This window comes from Manihot esculenta, chromosome 2, assembly GCF_001659605.2.
Source record: "Manihot esculenta cultivar AM560-2 chromosome 2, M.esculenta_v8, whole genome shotgun sequence".
Classification (NCBI taxonomy): domain Eukaryota; kingdom Viridiplantae; phylum Streptophyta; class Magnoliopsida; order Malpighiales; family Euphorbiaceae; genus Manihot; species Manihot esculenta.
In genome coordinates this window covers 37,986,535-38,007,288 of record NC_035162.2, presented here as the reverse complement: position 1 = coordinate 38,007,288, position 20,754 = coordinate 37,986,535, and the positions used below count along the sequence as shown (strand labels likewise).

General features: G+C 35.3%; 1 protein-coding gene across 3 annotated transcripts; it reads left to right on the top strand.

The window, feature by feature from the left end:
• Positions 1 to 10,031: 10,031 nt before the first annotated feature.
• LOC110609380 (phosphatidate cytidylyltransferase 1) lies at positions 10,032 to 19,405 on the top strand. 3 transcript variants are annotated; one of them, XM_021748922.2, is made up of 12 exons: positions 10,032 to 10,455; positions 10,968 to 11,108; positions 11,461 to 11,714; positions 12,959 to 13,110; positions 13,270 to 13,411; positions 15,441 to 15,597; positions 16,805 to 16,852; positions 17,407 to 17,493; positions 17,704 to 17,832; positions 17,927 to 17,983; positions 18,716 to 18,799; positions 18,897 to 19,405. In XM_021748922.2, the coding sequence occupies exons 2-12, from the start codon at positions 11,037 to 11,039 to the stop codon at positions 18,984 to 18,986; spliced, it is 1,272 nt and encodes a 423-aa protein (XP_021604614.1). In that variant the 5' UTR covers positions 10,032 to 10,455; positions 10,968 to 11,036; the 3' UTR covers positions 18,987 to 19,405. The 3 variants fall into 3 exon arrangements, with proteins under 3 accessions (XP_021604614.1, XP_021604613.1, XP_043808437.1); XM_021748921.2 differs by having other exon boundaries at positions 10,033 to 10,447; XM_043952502.1 differs by lacking the exon at positions 10,032 to 10,455 and adding an exon at positions 10,553 to 10,750.
• The last annotated feature ends 1,349 nt before the right edge of the window (positions 19,406 to 20,754 follow it).

The window sequence follows — 20,754 nt, the reverse complement described above, 5'->3', positions numbered from 1 at the left end:
CCGGTCTATGTTCCTCCGAGAATCTCCTCGGGGCAAAGGACAATCATCCTCCCCATATAGCACTGACTCGCCATCTGAGTCCACTTCGCGCCTACGAAGCTCGGCCAAAGGAACATCAGGAGCCTGTCTAGCTTCTCTTAAACCGCGATTGTAGCCAGTTACATACATGCGGTAGGCCTTATCAAGGATAGCCTTTTTCATCTCACCCGAAGCTTTATACTCATCAAGGTGTTCTTCACAAGCCTCAGCCACAAATTCCTTAAACTCAGAAGAGTCTTTGTAGTCCTGAAGATGAGCTTCACAGGCCTGATCAATTTTAACCTTCAGCTCATCAGACTCCTGATACTCCGCTATATACTGTTCACGCTTCAGCTGAGCCTTCCCTTCCGCATACTTTACCACCTCAAGCAGGGCTGAACATTTATGTTCCAAAGCCCTGACTTCATTCTTCAGCTGTTGTTGGCGAAGGTTGAACTCTTCCGCCGATGAAGACAGATCTTTGATACGTTCAGAACTTGTGCCCAATTCCTACTCAAGGACCTCCACCCGGGCTAGGGCACTCTCCTTCTGAGCCCTCACCTCACTCAGGTGAGCTTGAAGCCCCTCAAAATCAGCCTTTAAGGCCTCATGTTGGCGCTGGACCTCAGCCCTTTGGCTTACAGCCTCATCCCTTTCCTGAAGGGCCGTCGTCATAGAGGACAGCTGTTTTACAACCTCTACACAACGAGTCTCCACTTCAGCTGCCCTCTCATCAGACTCCTGGAGAACTCTGCGAGTACGAGACAGCTCTGACTCCAGGGATTTGCTATGCTCTGCCGCCTCCATTACTTTGTCCTCAGCTCTTTTAGAGGCCTCTCTGGGCAGAATGCAACTCCACTCGGAGAGACTGGATCTGCTCCCGGGCAGCTGCCAGGTGGCCCCTCGCATCGCTGGTGGCAGTCAGGTTCTCATCACGACGCGCTTCCTCGATCCGGCGGTCCACGGACTCCCAGAGAGAGAGATCACGGGCATCCACCTCCATAACCAGGCCTAACACCTAGGACGGAAGAACAATTACGGAAGAACAATTGTCAAGAAAAGACACAAAGCAAACTCAAAAGAAAGGTGAAAACATAACTTACCATCAGCAGCATTTCTCCAATCGTGGATCCGAGCTCCTCACGAGAGCGAGATTGGAAGGACACCTGCTCCTTGGTAGAACTGGCCAACTGACCAGTCAGGGCCAGCAGACGAGGATCCGAAGCCTCTGTTATCCCGCCGAACATCCGTTCCCGGAGAAGTGCGGCAACAGCGGAGGCCGGAGACTCCGAGGAAATGCTTGACAGGTCCAGAATGTTGTCAGTAGGGGACGACGAAGGAACAGCAGAAACGCCCTTCCCTTTCCCAATGGGAGGAAGAGGTGGGGAAAGACCCACAGCAGTCCGGGATTTTTTCCGAGCAGGAGATGGGACAGGCGTTCCAGAAGAGGTCGGACGCTTGCCCCCAGTCTTTGAGGGGACACCCTCAGATCCCTCAGGCTCAGTCCTCACAGGGGCAGGGGCACCTTCACCAGAAACCTCCGGGCTTTGATCCTCTAGGAGGATGATCTCCATCCCTGTCCCAGAGGCCTCCTTATCTTCAACAGGGGACTTAAGTTTCCCCCCTAACACCTCCTCAGTAGAATGGACGGCACCTTGCCCCACTTGTTCAGTAGCTTGGGTCTGCTCCATAACAGCTAGGGAAGTTTCCCTCACGACCTCTGAGGTTGAGCTCGACCCACCTTGGCCAGATGTCCAAGCTGATTTAATGCTGCGAGAGCTCGGCTTGGAAGTCCGAGCAGAGGCTTTGACAAGAGGTCGGCTGATCTTCTTGGAAGAAGCGGCCTGAGCCAGCTCTGCAGCAATCTCAGTTACAGAGCGACCATCCCCAAAGGCGTCAAAAATTGCATGCATGTTCTCCCGAGACAGGTCAAAATTTTTGGGGAATTTGATGCCCTCCATTCTAACCTCAGAAGCTGCAAAAAAAAACAAGAAGTTATAAAGAGTCAGCATACTTCCTGATATCATAAGCAAAGAAAAAACAAAAACAGAATAACCGGACAAAGCACTATACCCGTGTCCTGGATATCCCTAAGGTTTGACGCAAACATACACTTCTCGACATCATACTTCCTCTCAACGGAAGTCAGTCGAAGCAGCCCAACCTGCTCAATAAGACTCAATTCAGGCAGATCGTTGCAGCCCGGAAAGATCTCCCCCCACCTCAGGTCCACATCCCACGATCGGCAGGACCCTAATTTCAACTCCGCCACAAGGAAATTCTCTACCCATCCCTTTATAGAATCCTTGTAGCCCGTAAGAAGAGACAACCCATTACGGGGGGAAAAGTAATAGAAGTTTTGTTTCGCCCTAACCAGGCGGAAAAAAGTGACAAACAGACAGGCCGTAGGGGCGAAACCCCAACCCAGACAGATAGACTCGAAACAGGACATGAATAAAATGGAATTTGGGGATAACATTCGAGGAGTTACCCCAAAATATTCAAAAACCTCAACAAAGAACGGGGTAAAAGGAAGCGGTAGACCAAATTCTCTCTGCTTCAGGAAAAACACTATGCTACGAACCTCTTGAGGATCCACTAAACCAGGAGGGCGAGGGTAAGGAAGAACTATCCTCTCATTTGGAAGAGGTGCTCGAATAAGATACAACGGAGTATCTAAAAGCCTCCGGGAAATGTGATTAGTTATGTTGGAAGGGGTAATATGCGACTCAAGGTCAAAAACATCAGGAAGCTTTAAACTTGCCATAGAAGAACAAGGAAGCGTACCTGAGAACACGATGGGATGAAAAAAGAGACGTAGAAGGAATTGCAGGAAGACAGAGAGCAACCAAGAGCTAGTTCTTCAAAGGACAGAAGGAATTCGAAAAGAAAGAAAGAAAGGCTATTATGAGGCAAAGCGTTGATACTGAACAGTTTTGTCTTGGAGCGGTGCGATCATTAATTGTTCTCGAAATTTACCCTCTCGACGGTTAGGAAATAACCGGCGAGACGGTAAAGGGGCAAAAGGATGATCGCTGGGCTTCTCTACATCTATCAAGGGCCAAGTATACGATGACAGTCCATCATTTAAAAGCCCATTCGCCACCCACATAATACAGGCCCAACTCATCAGTCAGAGCAACTTAGCCTACTACTTCACCATCCCTATGGTAAATGCCGAGGAAACAGAGGGGCAAGTTATGAAAAGACTCAAAAGTACAAGCAAATGGGAGCATGATAAAGGTCAGACTTGTGCATCACTTAAAAAGTTATAAGATTTGATTTACTGCTATTAAACAAAGGGTGGGAGATCGGAAAGGAGCGCCAAAAGCACCTCGGAGTCATACAAAGCTAAGAGCTTAGAGTTCAACTCATCAGAAGCCGAGCTCAGAGGTCGGATTAGTCCAGCTCAGACAGCATGACTTGAGAGCTCGGCCAGCTAAAGGAAACTCAGAGCTCATTTCACTAAGCAAGGACAGAACTCTCAGGTCGGTCAATTCAGCTTGGACAACATGACCTGAGAGCCCGGACGGATGAAGGAGACTCAAAGCTCAATTCATCGAAGTAAAGACCGAGCTCACAGGTCGGTCAGACAGTCCAGTTCGAAAACTGGGAAGCCCAGTCGACTAAGTGGATCCGGAGTTCAACTCATCAGAGCTCGCAGATAGGTTAGATTAGCTCGGGAAAAAGCAGGACAGAGCTCAGTCGGTTAAAATTATAAGGCGAGCAACCTAAAGTATTTCACACATGATAAAAGAAGAACAGCTTAAGCATTAGATCAGAACAAGAGCTTCATTAAAAGAAAAGCACATTACAGCACGTTACAAAGGCCTACACTACGGGATGAAAGACTATCCTTAAAGAATTTACATATCCAGATACTTCCTCATCTACGACTATCACCTACCCTACTATTCTAGTCTTCAGCTCGGAGGATTTCTCGTAGCTCGGAATGAGAGTTTTTCAGAAAAGGCCAAGATCTGTCTCGCTATTACAGGGGAACTGAACAAGTTGATTCCCATAAGCATTTCTCACTGTTCCCCCGGGCGAACGTCCGGTTACCCAAATGTGATGCACGGTACATTCGAACAAGCTCAGATATGGTATGCCGGCCGTGCACCACACATGAAAAACATAAGTCTTCGAGGCTATGACCCCGAAGAGATCGCGAAGTACACATTCGAAAAAATCACTGGAGACCTGACTGAGTGCAGCAGATCCTAGTCTCACGTAATACTGGTACTTCACACCAAAGGGCATAATAATACTGGTACTTCACACCAAAAAGAACAACAAGTTGAGCGCTGGCGCCACTCCCATTTATATCAAAAGAGGACAACAGGGGCATCGAGGAAATTCCCTGTTTCTCTACGGAAAGAGGCGAAGTTAGATCCAACCCCTCAACAGTCCAGAACTTCTCTGGAGCCCGGACAACAAGCAGAGGAGGAGGCCGGCCAGACGACCTGGGTAAAGCAGTTTCAACAGCTTGCTGGATGGTCCCGCCTTTCGCCTGCCATACCCGAAGGATCTTCAATGCACCCTTCAGATGCCTTAGAGGTAACATCAAATTTTCAAGAATTTTGAACTGACCCATATTTATCTCAGGAACGGCAAAAAGTTTCAAAACAGGGACAAGTCAGAAACAGTTCTCCCTTGAGATGATAAGAGCATAATCAAGGCAAACCTCTGGGGCACAAGGCAATCTGTTTGAAGAAGGCGTCGGATAAACCTGCCACAGATAAAACGAGAATTTCTCGCTTCAACAGAAGGCTCAAGAATGAATAAAAGCTGGCGCTGATATATACTCGGAGCCTGAAGACTTAGTACGGGACAGAGCTACACTAGACTCTAAGCTAATGGCGTCAGATTTTTAAAAGGATATTCACAGAAAAGGAAAGAAAGGAGATGTCCAGATAATGATGATAAGAAAGTAAAGGCGGCAGAGGACAAGAAAAATAGAGAAAAGACAGAAAGAAGAAAGAGCAGATAGAATTCAGAAACTGCGCAACGACTGAAAGATGAAAGGATGTTATTAAGGCACCTGAACCCGAACAGACGCGATCATAATAGTTCTTGGTATTCACCCCCTCGGCAGTTGGAGCAATAACTGCCGAGAAGGTGAAGGGGCAATTGATGACCGCTGGATTCCTTCACCCTGGACCAAGGGCTTGACCACAGCCCAAGGCCCACGATGTAGGGGTCCACACACCTGATATGCATAACAAGCCTGGCTCGTCTCCTTCCTTCAAGGCCGGGCTCGGCCCATCTTCCTCACTCAAGCTGGCCCGGCCCGCACGAAGCAGACCCTCTCCACTCAAGCTTAATATCCGGCCCAACTCTCAGCCCAGCCCAGGATCCGGAATAATATTCACCAGACAGCCTGGCAGATCCGCTCGAACGTACGCACGAGGAGAATCAGAGGCCGTTACGCATGGAGCAGGCGGCTGATACCCTAGTACCTCCGAATCCGCATGGCAGAGACGCGTGGCCCAATCCTGGAGAGACCTTCACACGCCACCAGTAAGCAAGACAATGTATAAAAGAGGAGTCTCCTCCTCAGGAAACTTAGGCCTTATTCAGTAATACAAAACCCTTGTAAAACCCTATTCCATTGGATCTCAGATCATCAAATATTATTATATTAAAACTCTAGGGTTTGAGTATTAAATGATATTTTATGAGAACCTATGGTTTCTCTAAGAGAAACATTTTTTACAACCTCCAGAATTTATAGGAAAAGAACTAGCATTCAAAATATCTCTCATTCTTAAACCTTTAAAATAATTTTATGATTTTTCAATTATATGGACATCGTTAGAAATTGAATATATGAATGGTTTATGTTTTGCGACAATCTAACAAAGACAAGCGATTTCGTATTTTTTCTGTAAAAATTTATTTTCTCCTCAGTATTATTACTTTTTTCGTTTGAATAGGATTAAACAATTGGTCAATTCAATTTAAAAACGAACCAAATTAAAAAAATTTAAAATTAAATTTCATTTAAATTAAAAATCAAACCAAATAATACAAGTAATTAAACTGAATCAAACTAAAATAAATTGATATTTTAATATATTTAATCTGATTGAAAACCTTACGCTTGCCTAATTTCTTACCCATAAACCTATTTACATTATATTGTTCAAACAACAACAACTATTGTTATCATAATAAGTTGAGAAAATGAAATAAAAAAATGAAAAATACAAGAGATTATTCAAAAATAGAAAAAGAAAAGAAAAATAATATACAAGAGAATTAATAGTACGATAGGTCATTTATATTCTGTTTAGGTTGGTTTTTGTATTTATTTTCTTTGGGATTTTTAACTTTATCCATTTTCTGACTTTATTTGATGTCAATTTTTGATTATTTTATAAAAAGTGCATTATTAATTTGGTTTAGTTTAGCAAAAATTAAACAATAAAAAACTCTACTGATTTAGTTGGAAGTCCTATTATGAGAGTTTATAATAGTTTAAGTGAAATTAACTTATATTTATCTCGTAAGATATTTTCTTATCTATTTAAAATTTTTTAGAATTGTTATCTATCATGATTTAAAATGATAATACTCATTCCATTAAATTGAATATTCAAGGTTGTATTTAAACTGTTATTAAATTGTAAGAATCAATAGTAAATCAGTTGAATTGTTATTGAATTTTAAGAATCAATAGTGACAGAATGATTATGAATTGGCTAATTTCATTCAATCCTTTTCTAGAGAATGGTTAAACCAGTTTTTTAACTAAATATAATACCTTGCTTAATTTTATTCTTTCATTTTTCATTTTTTTTATTTACTTCTCTAATTATAGTTGTCAAACGTGAAGTTTTATGTTAATATATTTTGAAATTTTAATTTAAACCTGCTATGTTTTTCTTATTAATTATTTGATTAAATTTAAATGAAAGTTTTGAAAGATAATTTATTATATGAAACCGTAGAATTGTATGCGATAGTCAAACTAGATAGTTCTATCATAAAGTATACTTCTAATTAGTTAAATGATAATTATATGTTTGTTAAAATATATTATTGTGATTTTTTATATTATTTTTACCACATATTACCATTTTTAATTAATTTTAAAATTTTTTCCAAATCTTACAATTTAATTTGATGCTCAATTTACAAAATGAAGATTTCAATTTAGAATTCATTTTGACAACCATGCTTCATGGTATAAAACTTTTTGTCCTGCCTTTGAATTCTGTCCTGTGGAAACACTATTGGGTCTTGAACGGAAGAGTGCAACCTTGGGTAAGTATCACCGCATTTAGCAGAAAATATGGATATTCTTTGCTTATTATCATATAACTATTTATTCACAAACTTCATTTTCCATCACATGAAAAATTCTTTTTGCTCTTTTTAGTTCTCTTTCCTTTTAGACATAGTAATTTTCGGATAAATCAAAAAATAACCAAATCAATTCGATTTGATTTATTTAATTTTTCATTTAATAATTTAATTTTATATTTTTAATAATTTTTTATTAAAAAGTAAAAAAAACGAATAAAATCTTAAAAGTATGTAAATTTGAGCACCTATATATTATTTTATCACAGCTTAACCCTAAATATCTTTTAGTTATGTTACTCTTCATTTTCCTTGCCTTTGACTATTTGCCTCGTTGTTCTCGTTTTCTCTTTTATTTTCTTTTATTCTTCTCCTGTTAAAATAAAATATAGTATTCCTTCTATTCTTCTTCTTCATTTTTTTTTTAGAATTAATCATCTTATTCATCATTCTCTTTATCGTAATACTGAAATTTATTTAAGCATCAAAGAGAGACTATCACACATTGATTGCCTCTCAATGCTGACGAGTCGCTGCATCTACATGCCAAGAATGAGCTCCCCATATCTGCATCCAAAAGGAATTTATTGAGTATTAAGAAGAGACTATCACACATTAGTCGGGGCTTTTTGCAAAATTAGGGTCGAGAGTAATTTTATTTCCGGATTTGGAATTGGAAAGATTTTATTTGCGATTTTGGGGTTCGGCTGCCACGTAAAGGACGCCTGGCGCCAGAGTCTGGCGCCACTTAAAGTGGCGCAAGGTTTTTTTTTTTCTTAAATGTGGTCTAGCGCCACTTAAAGTGGCGCCAAATATTTTTATTTTTAAATTGTTTTTTTTTATTTTTAATTATTAATATATTATAATAAAATATTTATATTATATTAGTTTTTTATTTATATTATATTTTTATAATAATAAATATTTTTTATAATTTTAATATATTAATATTTAAAATATTTTATTATTAATATTTAAATAAAAAATTACTGGAATTATATTTCAGAATTATAAAATTGATATTATATTGCGATTAGATGGATAAATTTTTTTATTATTTAATATATTAATACAGTAATTCTGTAATTAAATAATATCAATATTTTTATACATGTTTAATATTATTTTATAATTTTATAAAATATTAAGACTAATTATAAATAATTATTATATTTTATAAAAATATTTTTAATATGTAAGAATATTATAAAAATTAATAGTAAAGTGATTCCAAAAAAAATATTTAGAATTATAATATTATACTGCTATTAAATCTGTATAAGATAGCTTTATTGAATTAATTATTTAATTTAGTTATTTTTTATTTTTAATAAATTATAAGCAATTCGTATAAAATATTTAAAATTATTATATTATTTTATTATTAAATATTATATGAGAACTGAGTTGTTTATAATTTATCAAAAAAAATTAATTAATTAATTAATTTAATCGCAAAATAAATTAATTAGATCTATTATATTTAATAAATTATAAATAATGAAGTGATCGCACTCCAAGGCTTAGCCTGGTGGAAAGTGCATCCTGTAGTCTTGAAAGGTCTAAAGTTCGACTCCCTCAACCCCCTATTTCAAAAAAAAAAATAATGAAGTGATCGTATATAATAAATTTAATTAATTTACTTTGAATTAGATTAATTAATTATTTTTTTAATAAATTATAAATAACTCAATTCTCATATAACATCTAATAGTAAGATAATATAATAATTATTTATAACTACGCTTAGTATTTTGTAAAATTATAAAATAACATTAAACGTGTACAAAATATTTATACTATTTAATTGCAGAATTAATGTATTAATATATTAAAATAATAAAAAAATTTATCACTCGATAAATGTATACGATATAATTGAATTATTTTTATACATCTAATCGCAACATAATATTAATTTTATAATCCTGAAATATAATTCCAGTAATTTTTTATTTAAATATTAATAATAAAATTTTTTAAATATTAATATATTAAAATTATAAAAAATATTTATTATTATAAAAATATAATATAAATAAAAAAATAATATAATATAAATATTTTATTATAATATATTAATAATTAAAAAATAAAAAAAAAATTAAAAAAAAAATATCTGGCGCCACTTTAAGTGGCGCCAGACCACATTGGAAAAAAAAAAAAAAAAGCCTGGCGCCACTTTAAGTGGCGCCTGTCAAAGAGGCGCCAGGCGTTCTTTTCGGCTGCCACGTGGCAGTCGAACCCCAAAATCGCAAATAAAATTTTTCCAACCCAAATTCGGAAATAAAATTAGTCCGGACCCTAATTTTGCAAAAAGCCCCATTATTCGCTTCTTAATGTTGATGAGCCGCTGCATTTACATACTAAGAATGAGCTCCCCCGTATTTGCATGCAAAACGAATTTATTGAGCATCAAGGAGAGACTATAACACATCAATAGTCTCTCAATGCTGGCGAGCCATTGCATCTACATGCCAAGGATGAGCTTGCACAATCAAAGGCACTCTTTATTTTATGTTTTTTTCAAACTTATTAGGTTCAGTTTTTCAACTTATTAGGTTTGCTTCAATTACCTTTTATTGAAGAAGTTCGGTTATTGGTTCAGTTCGCGTTAAAAAGCCAAAAACCGAAAGAACCAAAAAGGAAGCCCCTAAATCAAAACCTTAAATCCCAAACCACCCAATAACCGATGGAACCAACCAAATAGCTCAACCCAGTGAACCCACTCGCCCCATAACCTTAAAACTTAAATCCCTAAAGTCCCCAATTGCGGTTTCTCTCTCCTTGCTCTTTCTGCCCGTGACTCACCCGAAGAAATTCCTCCCTCTGACCCTTTCTTCTCTCGCCTCATCTTAAGTCGCCGCAGCTCAGCTCAAGTGGCCGTCCGTCGCACGCAGGCCCGTTCGCATCTGTCCTAGCTACGTTCGCATCTGTCGCAGCAACCATTACAGCCTCGAACTCGAACGCAGCAGCAGCTCGAAGACTAGTTGCTGCTACGACGCTCCTCGTCGCTGCTCGCCATTGCTACTCGCTGCTTCTTCCCCGACCGTCGCTTCTCACGGCTGCTCTGTCGCTTCTCTCTGGACGATCCGCGGCTTCATCTCAGCGGCATCATCTTGTAACTCAGTAACTGATTTTGTGTTTGTGTTTATATCTATGTTTTTTTTTATTTATTTTGAGAGTATTTCTTTATCTTTACAGCCATTGCTTTAGGAAATGTTTTGTGTTTAGTTTCTCTTTCTTTTATGATTATTGTAATTTTAATTAGTTGTTTTGCGTTTGGATTGAAGAAATTGTTGATGAAATTGTTCAATTTGAGTGATATTGCAATTGATTTGGAGATTGAAATCGGGGAAGGATCCGAGAAAAAAAAGAAATCGGGAAAGGGAAAGGGAAAAAGCCTGTTCTATCTTTAATTTCGGTTCGTATTTTACAACCGAACCGATTTGGTTCGGTTCGATTCGATTCGGTTCTTGTCTAACTTCGGTTCGGTTTCCGTCCTTATTCTTTAAGGAAAACACGTGTCCTGACTTTACTTCTACCATTAATATTGCCTACATTATTTTTTATTTTTTTTTTCTTCAGTATTCATGTAGCAACATTCATTGTGGACTAATTGTGATGTTGATGTCATGCAGCAATTTCCTGTGCTACATTTGCATGCATTTTTGCTAGACTTCTAATTAAGTGAAAGGAAGTGAACAATCATGCAAAAGGATCAAAGCACTAGTGCCCCATCAACACCTGCTCGCCTTCGTAATCGCAGGCGCTCCAATGAGGTTGATTATTCTATCTCAATAAATTATGTGGTTTGGTTTTTGTGCTAATAGCGTCCTTTTCAAATTGTTTTGTATAAACATGTATTTGCTTAGAAAGCTGTCTACAATATGAAATGTGTACTATTTGACGAAAACGATTACTAATCTTTTGCCATGTGGATTTTTTTATGTTGCATTTTGGCACTGTTTACCTCTCGAGTGAGATCAATATCACTATTGGTTCTTTACTATTTTCCCAGAAGGCTTGCTTAGATATTTGAAGAATATAAGCATCTTTATTTTTTTCCTTATGTGCTTTTTTTAAAAGGTGGAGTAAAGTTTAATTTTGTTGTGTCTTCCATCTGGTTGTCAGGTTGTTCCAGAGGTTAGTAAAGAAAATGGAGGCCATTTACTGGTTAATGATAGAAACAAATACAAGTCGATGTGGATCCGTGCGTACTCCACTATTTGGATGATCGGGGGCTTTGCTTTGGTTGTCTACATGGGTCATCTTTGTATCACAGCTATGGTGGTTGTGATTCAAATATTTATGGCAAAAGAGCTATTCAATCTACTTAGGAAAGCACATGAAGATAGGCATCTCCCGGGATTTAGACTTCTAAATTGGTAACAATTGTACATCATCCATCATGTCTTCTAGAAAATATTTTGTCTTTTGTTCTATTAATTGCTTAGAACTATATCTTATTTAAAACCACGTTGACTAGCAAATTATCTATAATGATATATATAAAAGACTTTTATTACCTAAAATGAATCACAACAAAGACTTCTATATCAATGATAAAGATTTCTTAATCATTAACAATCTAATTTAGTTTAATATTGGATAATAAAAATTATATATTGATGATAAAGACTTATTTAATGGTTAATTATCTAATTTAAATGGAATCCTATTTATGTGTAAACACTTCTTCATTGCCTATTCTAGTTCTGAATAATAGGTATAGAATAAATCTTTTTGATGTTATTATTGATGCATCATTCTCAACAAAGGGGAAAAGTCATCGTTCATCATCTATTACGTATTTTATAAATTGCTATTATGAAAAAAAAATCTTGTGTAGGAATTCGAAAAAAATGCTTATGAAAATTAAATTGGTAATAAATTGTATTGGACTAAAATCTTTTCTTAAAAAATTTATTTCGATTAAAATTGCTCATATATTATACAAAACAATGTTTTCGAAAATTAAATTGGTAATAACTATTTATATGTAAGCATATTTGTATTGGAATCAAATATTTTCTTAAAAAACCTTCTTTCAATTGTACAAAACAAAACATACTGTGCAATGCACATCCATATGTGATATCTGTAAAGAAATATTAAGTGCCTAAACATTTTGGGTGTTGTCATAAGAATGCATGGACTTTTTTTCTCCCAATTGCTTCTTAACTTCAAAGAAATTGCAAGTGCCATTGTATGCTTGTTCATACATATCTGTGTGTTTGTTACTTATGGATTAAAATATTATTTTTCCAATGTGAATTTCTAACATGTGAGAATGCATTTTAGACATGTTTCAAGTGAAAAATCAATTGTGCACGTGGACACAGCAAGCAAGAATTTTTTTTTAAAAAATTGTTTTAGCCTATAATTATATTGGCATGGTCACTAAAAATGTGCAAAGGATCTTTGTTTTATATATATTTACACGCACTCACATATATAGATATATTTCAGTTAGCTATTAATTGCAGAAGAAAAGCTATACATTCAAATGGAAATCCCTAAATTTCTTGGCACTTAAAATTCATTATTTCAATTTATAAACATGCAAAGTTTACTGATTTCTATTCCGCAAAAGGAAAAAGTTTTACTGATTTCTATATTTTATTGTCAGGCACTTCTTCTTCACTGCAATGCTATTTGTGTATGGTCGCATTCTCAGTCAACGGCTAGTCAATACTGTAACTTCAGACAAATTCTTGTATCAGCTTGTGAACAGCCTCATCAAGTATCATATGGTTATTTGTTATTTCTTGTATATTGCAGGTTGGCTTTATATGTCGTCTCTGTACTTCATATTTATTTGATGTGCAACTAGCATCTGTGATGAGGGTTTCTTTTTGTGTTCTTCCCTGAGTTTGCCTTTTTGTATGCTTTTGTGCTTAGCATGTTTTTGATATGGATAGTTTTATAAAATTGGCTCAGGTTTTATGTGGTTCATTCTTACACTAAAGAAGAAGATGTACAAGTATCAATTTGGTCAGTACGCATGGACGCACATGATTCTAATCGTGGTGTTCACTCAATCCTCTTTCACTGTGGCAAATATTTTTGAGGGAATTTTCTGGTAACTCAAAACTCTCAAGGCAATGAATATGAATTTTTTCTTTGGAATTTATAGGTTAAAGTTATTCCCTTTTTTTTTATGTTTATGATATTGGTTACTCTAATATTGGATTCTGTGAAACATATCATTCTAGTTTTTGATGTTGTCTTGCTTTCTTTAGGTGGAGTGTTCTTTTTTTATATTCTTTAAAGCTATTTTTAGCTTTTGAACTCCATCCTTTTGATTGTTGTATTTAGATTTTACTATGATCCACTACTAGCAATTACATCATACAACACTTGTCTCTTCTCTAACTTGGAAATAAGTTTTAATGGAATATTAAAGCTGGTATATTCATTGTGTTCTCTTTGTGATGTAATCCTTATCATTGTAGGATCTATGAATGTTAGGTGAAAGCCATCCCACTTAGTGACAACCATTTCAAGGTTTTCTAATTGTTATTCTTAAATGAGTTTGGGAGTCTTCTTTACTGAGTCTGAGTGTGAACAGGCGAGGTTTTCAAATTTACTCATTACTTAATGAAGCTGAAAAGTGACTATGGGGCAGAACTGATCCAAAGGCAAATTCTTTTTTTTTTTGGCTCTGAAAGAGCAATAAGAATGTATATCTGCACAATAATAAATTTGTTACTAGTCATTGTTGCCATAGTTGCTTTGATGCTATGCTTTATATGTGACTGCTACATTATGCCAAATCCTTTTTTCCCCTCATTTTGTTCATTAAGCAAACTCTATTTCCATAGATAGGTAATGATTCAAACCAATTGAAAATCTAAGGGGAAATGAATAAAATTCTAAAATACTTGAGAGTTCTAGATAACAGTCATAGTCAGCCCTAATAAGATACCGAGGGAATAGGTAGTAAATAGTATAATAACTGTTCTACTAATAGTAGGATTATGAATCCGAAAATAAGAAAATACTTAACCGTTACTTAATAGTATAATAACTAGTTCTATTAGTAGTAGGATTATGAATCCCAGAATAAGAAAATACTAAACCAATATAATTAGGAATATTAAGGAACTGGAAAATTTTAAATAATAGAATCCAAAATAATTAAGTTATTAGTTATTAAATGTCATAAATAACATAAACTTAAACTTATTAACTTTACAATGTAAAATTAAATCAAAATAATTCCTAAAATTAGTTTTATTTGACTCAGATTGAACTCCGTCATTCTCGTTTTGTTGGAGAATCAATAATTTGCTTTGGAGAGCAATTAACTCTTTTATCTTTTTGATGCTAGCAATAAGGTTGGAATGATGAATTTTATGCTTTCCTTCACTTCTCTGAGAATTTGAGTGGATAAGATGTTAGGATCAGTCACTACTGAATGGAGAGGCTCTTCAATTGACTAGGAACATGTGAATGCAATAAATTTTAAACTTTTGTCTTCTTCATGGTCTTTTTTCTTCTTTACATGGAAAAATCACTCAAAATTTTCACACTGATTATCATTGGCCTCTTTCTTTAGAATAGGTCGCATAAAAATTTTCAACTCATTTTTTAGCATCTTGGCTTTAACATATTAATCTTAAATTTTCAGTAATCAAAATTTCATATTTTTCAAGCTACTCTCGTGATTTTTTATGAAATTATTCCCTTCCATCCTTTTGAGTTGTAATTACATCTTTGAGAACTTTTCATAGCACTTCCAGCTTATCTGAAGTTTCTTCAAGGCACTGCTCACTCCTTTCTTCAGATTTTTCTTGAAATCGAATTTTTGAGTGGACACCATAAGCCAAATATTTAGGACCTAAGAAATTTACGTAATGCTTGTTGAAATATATACCTTTTTTTCATACTACAGGTCCTCTTTCCTTAACATGTGGACACTTGTTTGACTATTCAAAATTTATAAAATAAGTCAGGAAGACAATATTTCAGCAGCAACTTATAAATTAGGAGGACCAAACCAAACATAGCTAAATTTTTTATTGTGGTTCAGTTTGGTTCTTCCATATTTCTCTTCATATTTGCTTCAGTTTTTATTAACTTAGCATGTATATATTTTGTCAATGTAGGTTTCTTCTTCCAGCCACACTAATTGTTATCAATGACATTTTCGCCTATATCTTTGGTTTCTTCTTTGGAAGAACCCCTTTGATCAAGTTATCACCAAAGAAAACTTGGGAGGGATTCATTGGAGCATCTATTACAACTATGATATCTGCATTTGTGGTGAGCATTTTTGCTCCTTTCTATTGACAATTTTGATGAATTTAATTGTTTTAATATGTATTTTATTAGTTAGTTTCAGTCAACATGCAGTGATCATTATGCTTGTTGTGCTTGCATCAATCTTGTGCTTTTTTGAATTTGACTTATGAGGAGTGAAATTGCAATTATAATGGTTGCATAGAAGTATAATGTTTTTATGAGTATTGCTTCTATATTTGATACATGTAAAGATTTCCAACTCATGTTCTAGTAATTTGTGTCGTGTGTGGAAAATTTATTGGTTTGTCTAAATTCTAGGGAATAATGCAGTTTAATGTAATCAGAGGAAGTTATACAGATAGTTCCTTCATGCTCATAACTATCAGGATCATGGTTTTAAATAACGGCCGTTACGTAACGGATTTTTGGGGGCCGTTACCCATTACCCCATTATACAACGGCCCCTCCTGATTTGCAGACGTAACAGCCGCTACGTAACGGTAACGACCGTTATCAATAATTAAAATTCTTTTATATCCTTCATCTTATGCTCCCTATTCTCATTTTCATTAGTTTCTACACTTTTCTGCAGCTTCAAAGATTATATTTTTTAAGTTTTTTTTTCCCTTTCTCTTTCAAATTTCAATCTTCCCTGCATAGTTTTCATATAAGCTTAGATCCATCATAAACTATATTTCCAAGCATATTTCTTTTAAAAAGTTAAATTATTATCTATTTTAGTTTTTAATTGTTGTTTTTTTCCTTTTTTTTTTTTAAGTTTTGTGGATTAAAGTGTTAGTTTTGAGTTAAAATTGTACTTTGAGCTATTAGTTTGTTCGATCTATAAAGATTATGTTGATTTTTCTTATTTTAAACTATATGATGTTTAACTTGAGTTAAATAATCTATATTTTATATACTTATGTTCATTATGCATTTGTATACATGGTTTTGAATTAAATCTAATCAATATCATTTCATTTATGAACTTTGCAAATTCTTTTGAAAAATTTGCGTAGCCCTAGGCCGTTACCGTTACGGCCGTTACAGGCCTGTTTCCATTACCCGCGACTGCGACCGCAAACATGGCTGCGACTGCGATTTAAAACCATGATCAGGATGTATTTATCTGCTTTTGTCATTTAAGCTTTTCCTATTACAGTGACTTGTTTGCTATCACACTTTTGCAAGTTGACCACTTATTTCTCATTTGTGCTTTTTAATGTAGCTTGCCAATATCATGGGGCGATTTCAATGGCTAACATGTCCAAGAAAGGTAATTAAATCTAGGCTTAATGATCTGAAATGTCATTAAAATTGCCTTTTCTTATATGTATATTAAACTAAAATTTTATCAATTTGGGGTTAGCATCTTTCAAAATTTATCCAATGAGTTTAGGTATTGTGTAATTGATGATGTAATGCTCATGAATATTATCAATATGAATACATAATATTGACTTGATAGATTTTGCCATTTTGGCCCTCCTTTAAAAGAAAAATAATATGGTACAAATGCATTTTAACAACTTCGTGAAGGATGTGAATTTTGTGATACACTATCATTTTATGATTTTTAAGACAAATGGGATCCATTCCCATTTATCCAAATTATGGAGTTATGTCCATAATTATCATCAACTTTCATGCTATGTAAGCAATTGAATATGCCCTAAACCAATGGCATAAATTTAAAATCAGTTCCAAGGTATTGTCAGTTGGCACAAATTCATCCACAGGATAATTAAGATGATTAAGCCTAACTAGAAAATGTTAGTCATTGTTGCATAGATGTGCTAGTTATTGTGTAAGAAACTTATGGTCTTGCAGGATTTGTCAAGTGGTTGGCTTCAATGTGATCCTGGCCCTTTATTCAAGCCAGAGTATTTTACTCTACCGGGATGGGTTCCTCAATGGGTGAGTAAGCAAATATTCATTTGAAGTTGGATGAAAAACCTGATTCTTTTTATTTGTTATTTTTTTATATATATATTTTAATGGTTTGCCACTTTCGATCTATGTCAACCTATTGGTAGCACTAGCAATTTATCATGATTTTTGGAACTTGGTTTCTTTTTGTAATTATCAGTATCAAAATTTTAATGCTTTGCTGTTGTGTTTATGCAGTTTCCTTGGAAAGAAATCTCCATTCTGCCAGTTCAATGGCATGCTCTATGCCTTGGTTTGTTTGCTTCAATAATTGCACCTTTTGGAGGCTTTTTTGCAAGTGGTTTCAAACGAGCTTTTAAAATCAAGGTGCACTCATTTTGCTTTTAGCATTGCAAAATAGAGAGACGTGGGGGTTGATATGAAATTGGATGATTTTTTGAGTTTTTCTCCTTTTCAACAGGATTTTGGTGACAGCATTCCTGGACATGGGGGTATTACTGACAGAATGGATTGTCAGGTAAGCTCTAACAAAGTTCCACGTTCATGAAGGATGTTGATTAGAAAACTTATATAACAAACTTAAACTCTCAAGCCCTTGAATTTGTGAATTGAGTTAGGGGCTGCTTTTATACTCTAGGATCTTTACATACTGGTATTTGACTGTACGGTTTTAATGTTGTAATTAAGTTGGCTTTTGTCTAATTCATGGTCTTATGAATAACACTCCATGATTATATCCATGTGTCATCAGATGCAAAATATTGTAAATATAAGGATGATGTGAATGGGTGCATGACTGTAGAATTGAGTATGCTTTTGTTGGAAGCCCCTGCATTCGTCTTGCTTATGAATTGAATTTATATTTTCAAGTTAATTGTCATTCAAAGATGTATTATATAAAACGTGATCTTTTGATGCTGTAGAGTGGTAGTTATTCAACTGTCCATTGAAGACTAGCAAGCTCAGTTTTCACTTATAGTAGATGGCTGCTCTCTATATATTTGGTGTGCATAACATTACGTTCTTAATATTTTTCAGGGGATGTAGGATTGTTAGAAATCTCTTCCATGTCATTCATTCTTTTTTTGCTCCATCCATTTGATTCAAGTCTTTTTATTCATCATTGTAACACAGGATTTGAATTAGAAGCATGTAAATGAGCAGATGTATGCTTCGGTTCATTCTTGCCATCTAGTTTATTTTGCAACATTCATGTTTTCTGCACTGATTGATTTGATCTTTTCTGTAGATGGTGATGGCTGTGTTTGCTTACATCTATCATCAATCATTCGTTGTGCCTCAAAGCATCTCAGTTGAAATTATCTTAGATCAGGTAGGCCTATAATTGGTCTATATTTCTTGCATATTCCCATAGTATATTTATCTGAAATAGTGAATGATGATTTGCTTGCTTCATCACTGTGTTGTAGATTTTGACGAACCTTACTTTCGAGGAACAGCATGCTTTGTACGTCAAGCTTGGGGAAATCATTCGGGAAAGGTTGGTTGGGCAATCTTAGATTTGTGAAGGCCGCATCTTTGACTTTTCTAGTACGGGAAGCTGTCTCAGTACATGTTAGCCTAGCAGTGAAAGAAAGAAGATTTGTTTGTGTATAATCGTGTTTCCTATTTCAGTCTCAAGGTTCTCTAAGTGGAGGCATTCTTTAGCTAGTACAATATGTACAGCATAACCGATTTATATACATAAAACTGTCAGTGGCATGGCATGTATTGTTAATTGCTGAAATTTGTAGTGCATTGTTGTCATTTCGAGGGAGCAAGAACCGGAGATGCAACTCATAAGCAGGATAAGAAGCAACTAACATTGTCAAGGCGGCAATCTTCTTGCTAGAGAAATGAGTTGATTTTAGTTAGGTTCCAATTATCTGTTTGTTTACTTGCAATTCCCTGATCTTGAAAAAGAGAGATTTATTTCCCAGTTTGTTGTTGGTAATATCAAGTTGTATGATGGTGTTTTTGTTGACTTTTCATCAAAGTAGGGCCAGAACTTCCACATCTTTATCACACCTGATATTGGTTGAACGTAAGTAACCAAAAATTGACTGTTGCATCTCTTATCAATATTGGAGTGTGCATGAAACCACTTGGTGCTGCATAAACCATAGAGCAATATTCCTAGATGTGATATTGTTCACTGTCCGAAATGTTTGCTGGAAATTGATTCAAAATGAACTTTTCAATACCCTCTGATTTGATTTATCCGAATATTTGCATCACCAGTAACGGTAATCAATAAATTTTGATAGGTTTAAACAGTAATGGCTGTTGAACAAGTGATGACAATTATTCCGTCGTTAACATGCCAACTATGGTGTAACAATGGGTATAAACGTAAATGTGGCATTGATCCACCTGGTCGAAGGACCCGGAGACGACATTATCTTGCTTTTTGAGGACCCTCAGGACAAAGAAATAATTTTTGAAAAAGGCCCTTGGTCTTTAAGATATGGCCTCTAGATAAAGCATTTAGGAGCTGGATGATTTTTGAAAAGGCCACTGGTCCTTAAGATATGGCCTCTAGATAAAGCCATTTAGGAGTTGGATTTCTTCATAAAAGGATAAAAGGGTTAACGCCATTTAGGAGCTGGATTTCTTCATAAAAGGTGCAACTATGAATATTGAAAATGAATAGGTAAGCTTTTTACTAGCCTCGTTTGGATGGATGAAGAGTATCATTATAGCTTGACTTGGTGTCACACTACAATACTCAATAATTTATCAACATCTAGAGCTTGACTTGGTGTCACACTACAATACTCAATAACTTGTCAACATGGCGGTGCTTATGTGGTTGATCTTTCCAAAATCATTTTCGAATTTAAATGCATGATTTGTTTTCAAACAATTAAAATATTAAAAATATAGATATAATAGATGAGCTTTTTGCTAGCCTCATTAGTATGGATGAAGCTTCACTTGTTGTCACGCTACAATACTCAACAACTTATCAACATGTGGTATTTGTGAAGTTGATCTCCCTAAAATCTATACAAGCAAGCCTTAACAATCGGCCCTTAAACCAAATATATAAAATATCACCCACACATTTGCAAACAAGTAGAGAATGGCATAAGGAGAAAGAGTTCTATTAATAAAAAATGATTGTACAACAAGTGTTTTATAAGAGTTCTCAAGGGATCCTTCTTAATTTGTGCATAGGAATGAAACTTCTTGAGGACACAAAGTGGTAAGATATCTTTGCGGAAAAATTCTGAGGAGATGGTTGAAGCTTGTTGTGTAGGTTTCTTTGGCTGCCTAGAAGGTTCC

Bases quoted from the DNA above. Each gene is read 5' to 3' on its own strand.
- LOC110609380 (XM_021748922.2), top strand. From the start codon at position 11,037: ATGCAAAAGGATCAAAGCACTAGTGCCCCATCAACACCTGCTCGCCTT. The intron at 13,111-13,269 runs GTTGGCTTTATA...AAATTGGCTCAG, and splicing joins TTATTTCTTGTATATTGCAG to GTTTTATGTGGTTCATTCTT. The intron at 17,494-17,703 runs GTGAGTAAGCAA...GTGTTTATGCAG, and splicing joins CGGGATGGGTTCCTCAATGG to TTTCCTTGGAAAGAAATCTC.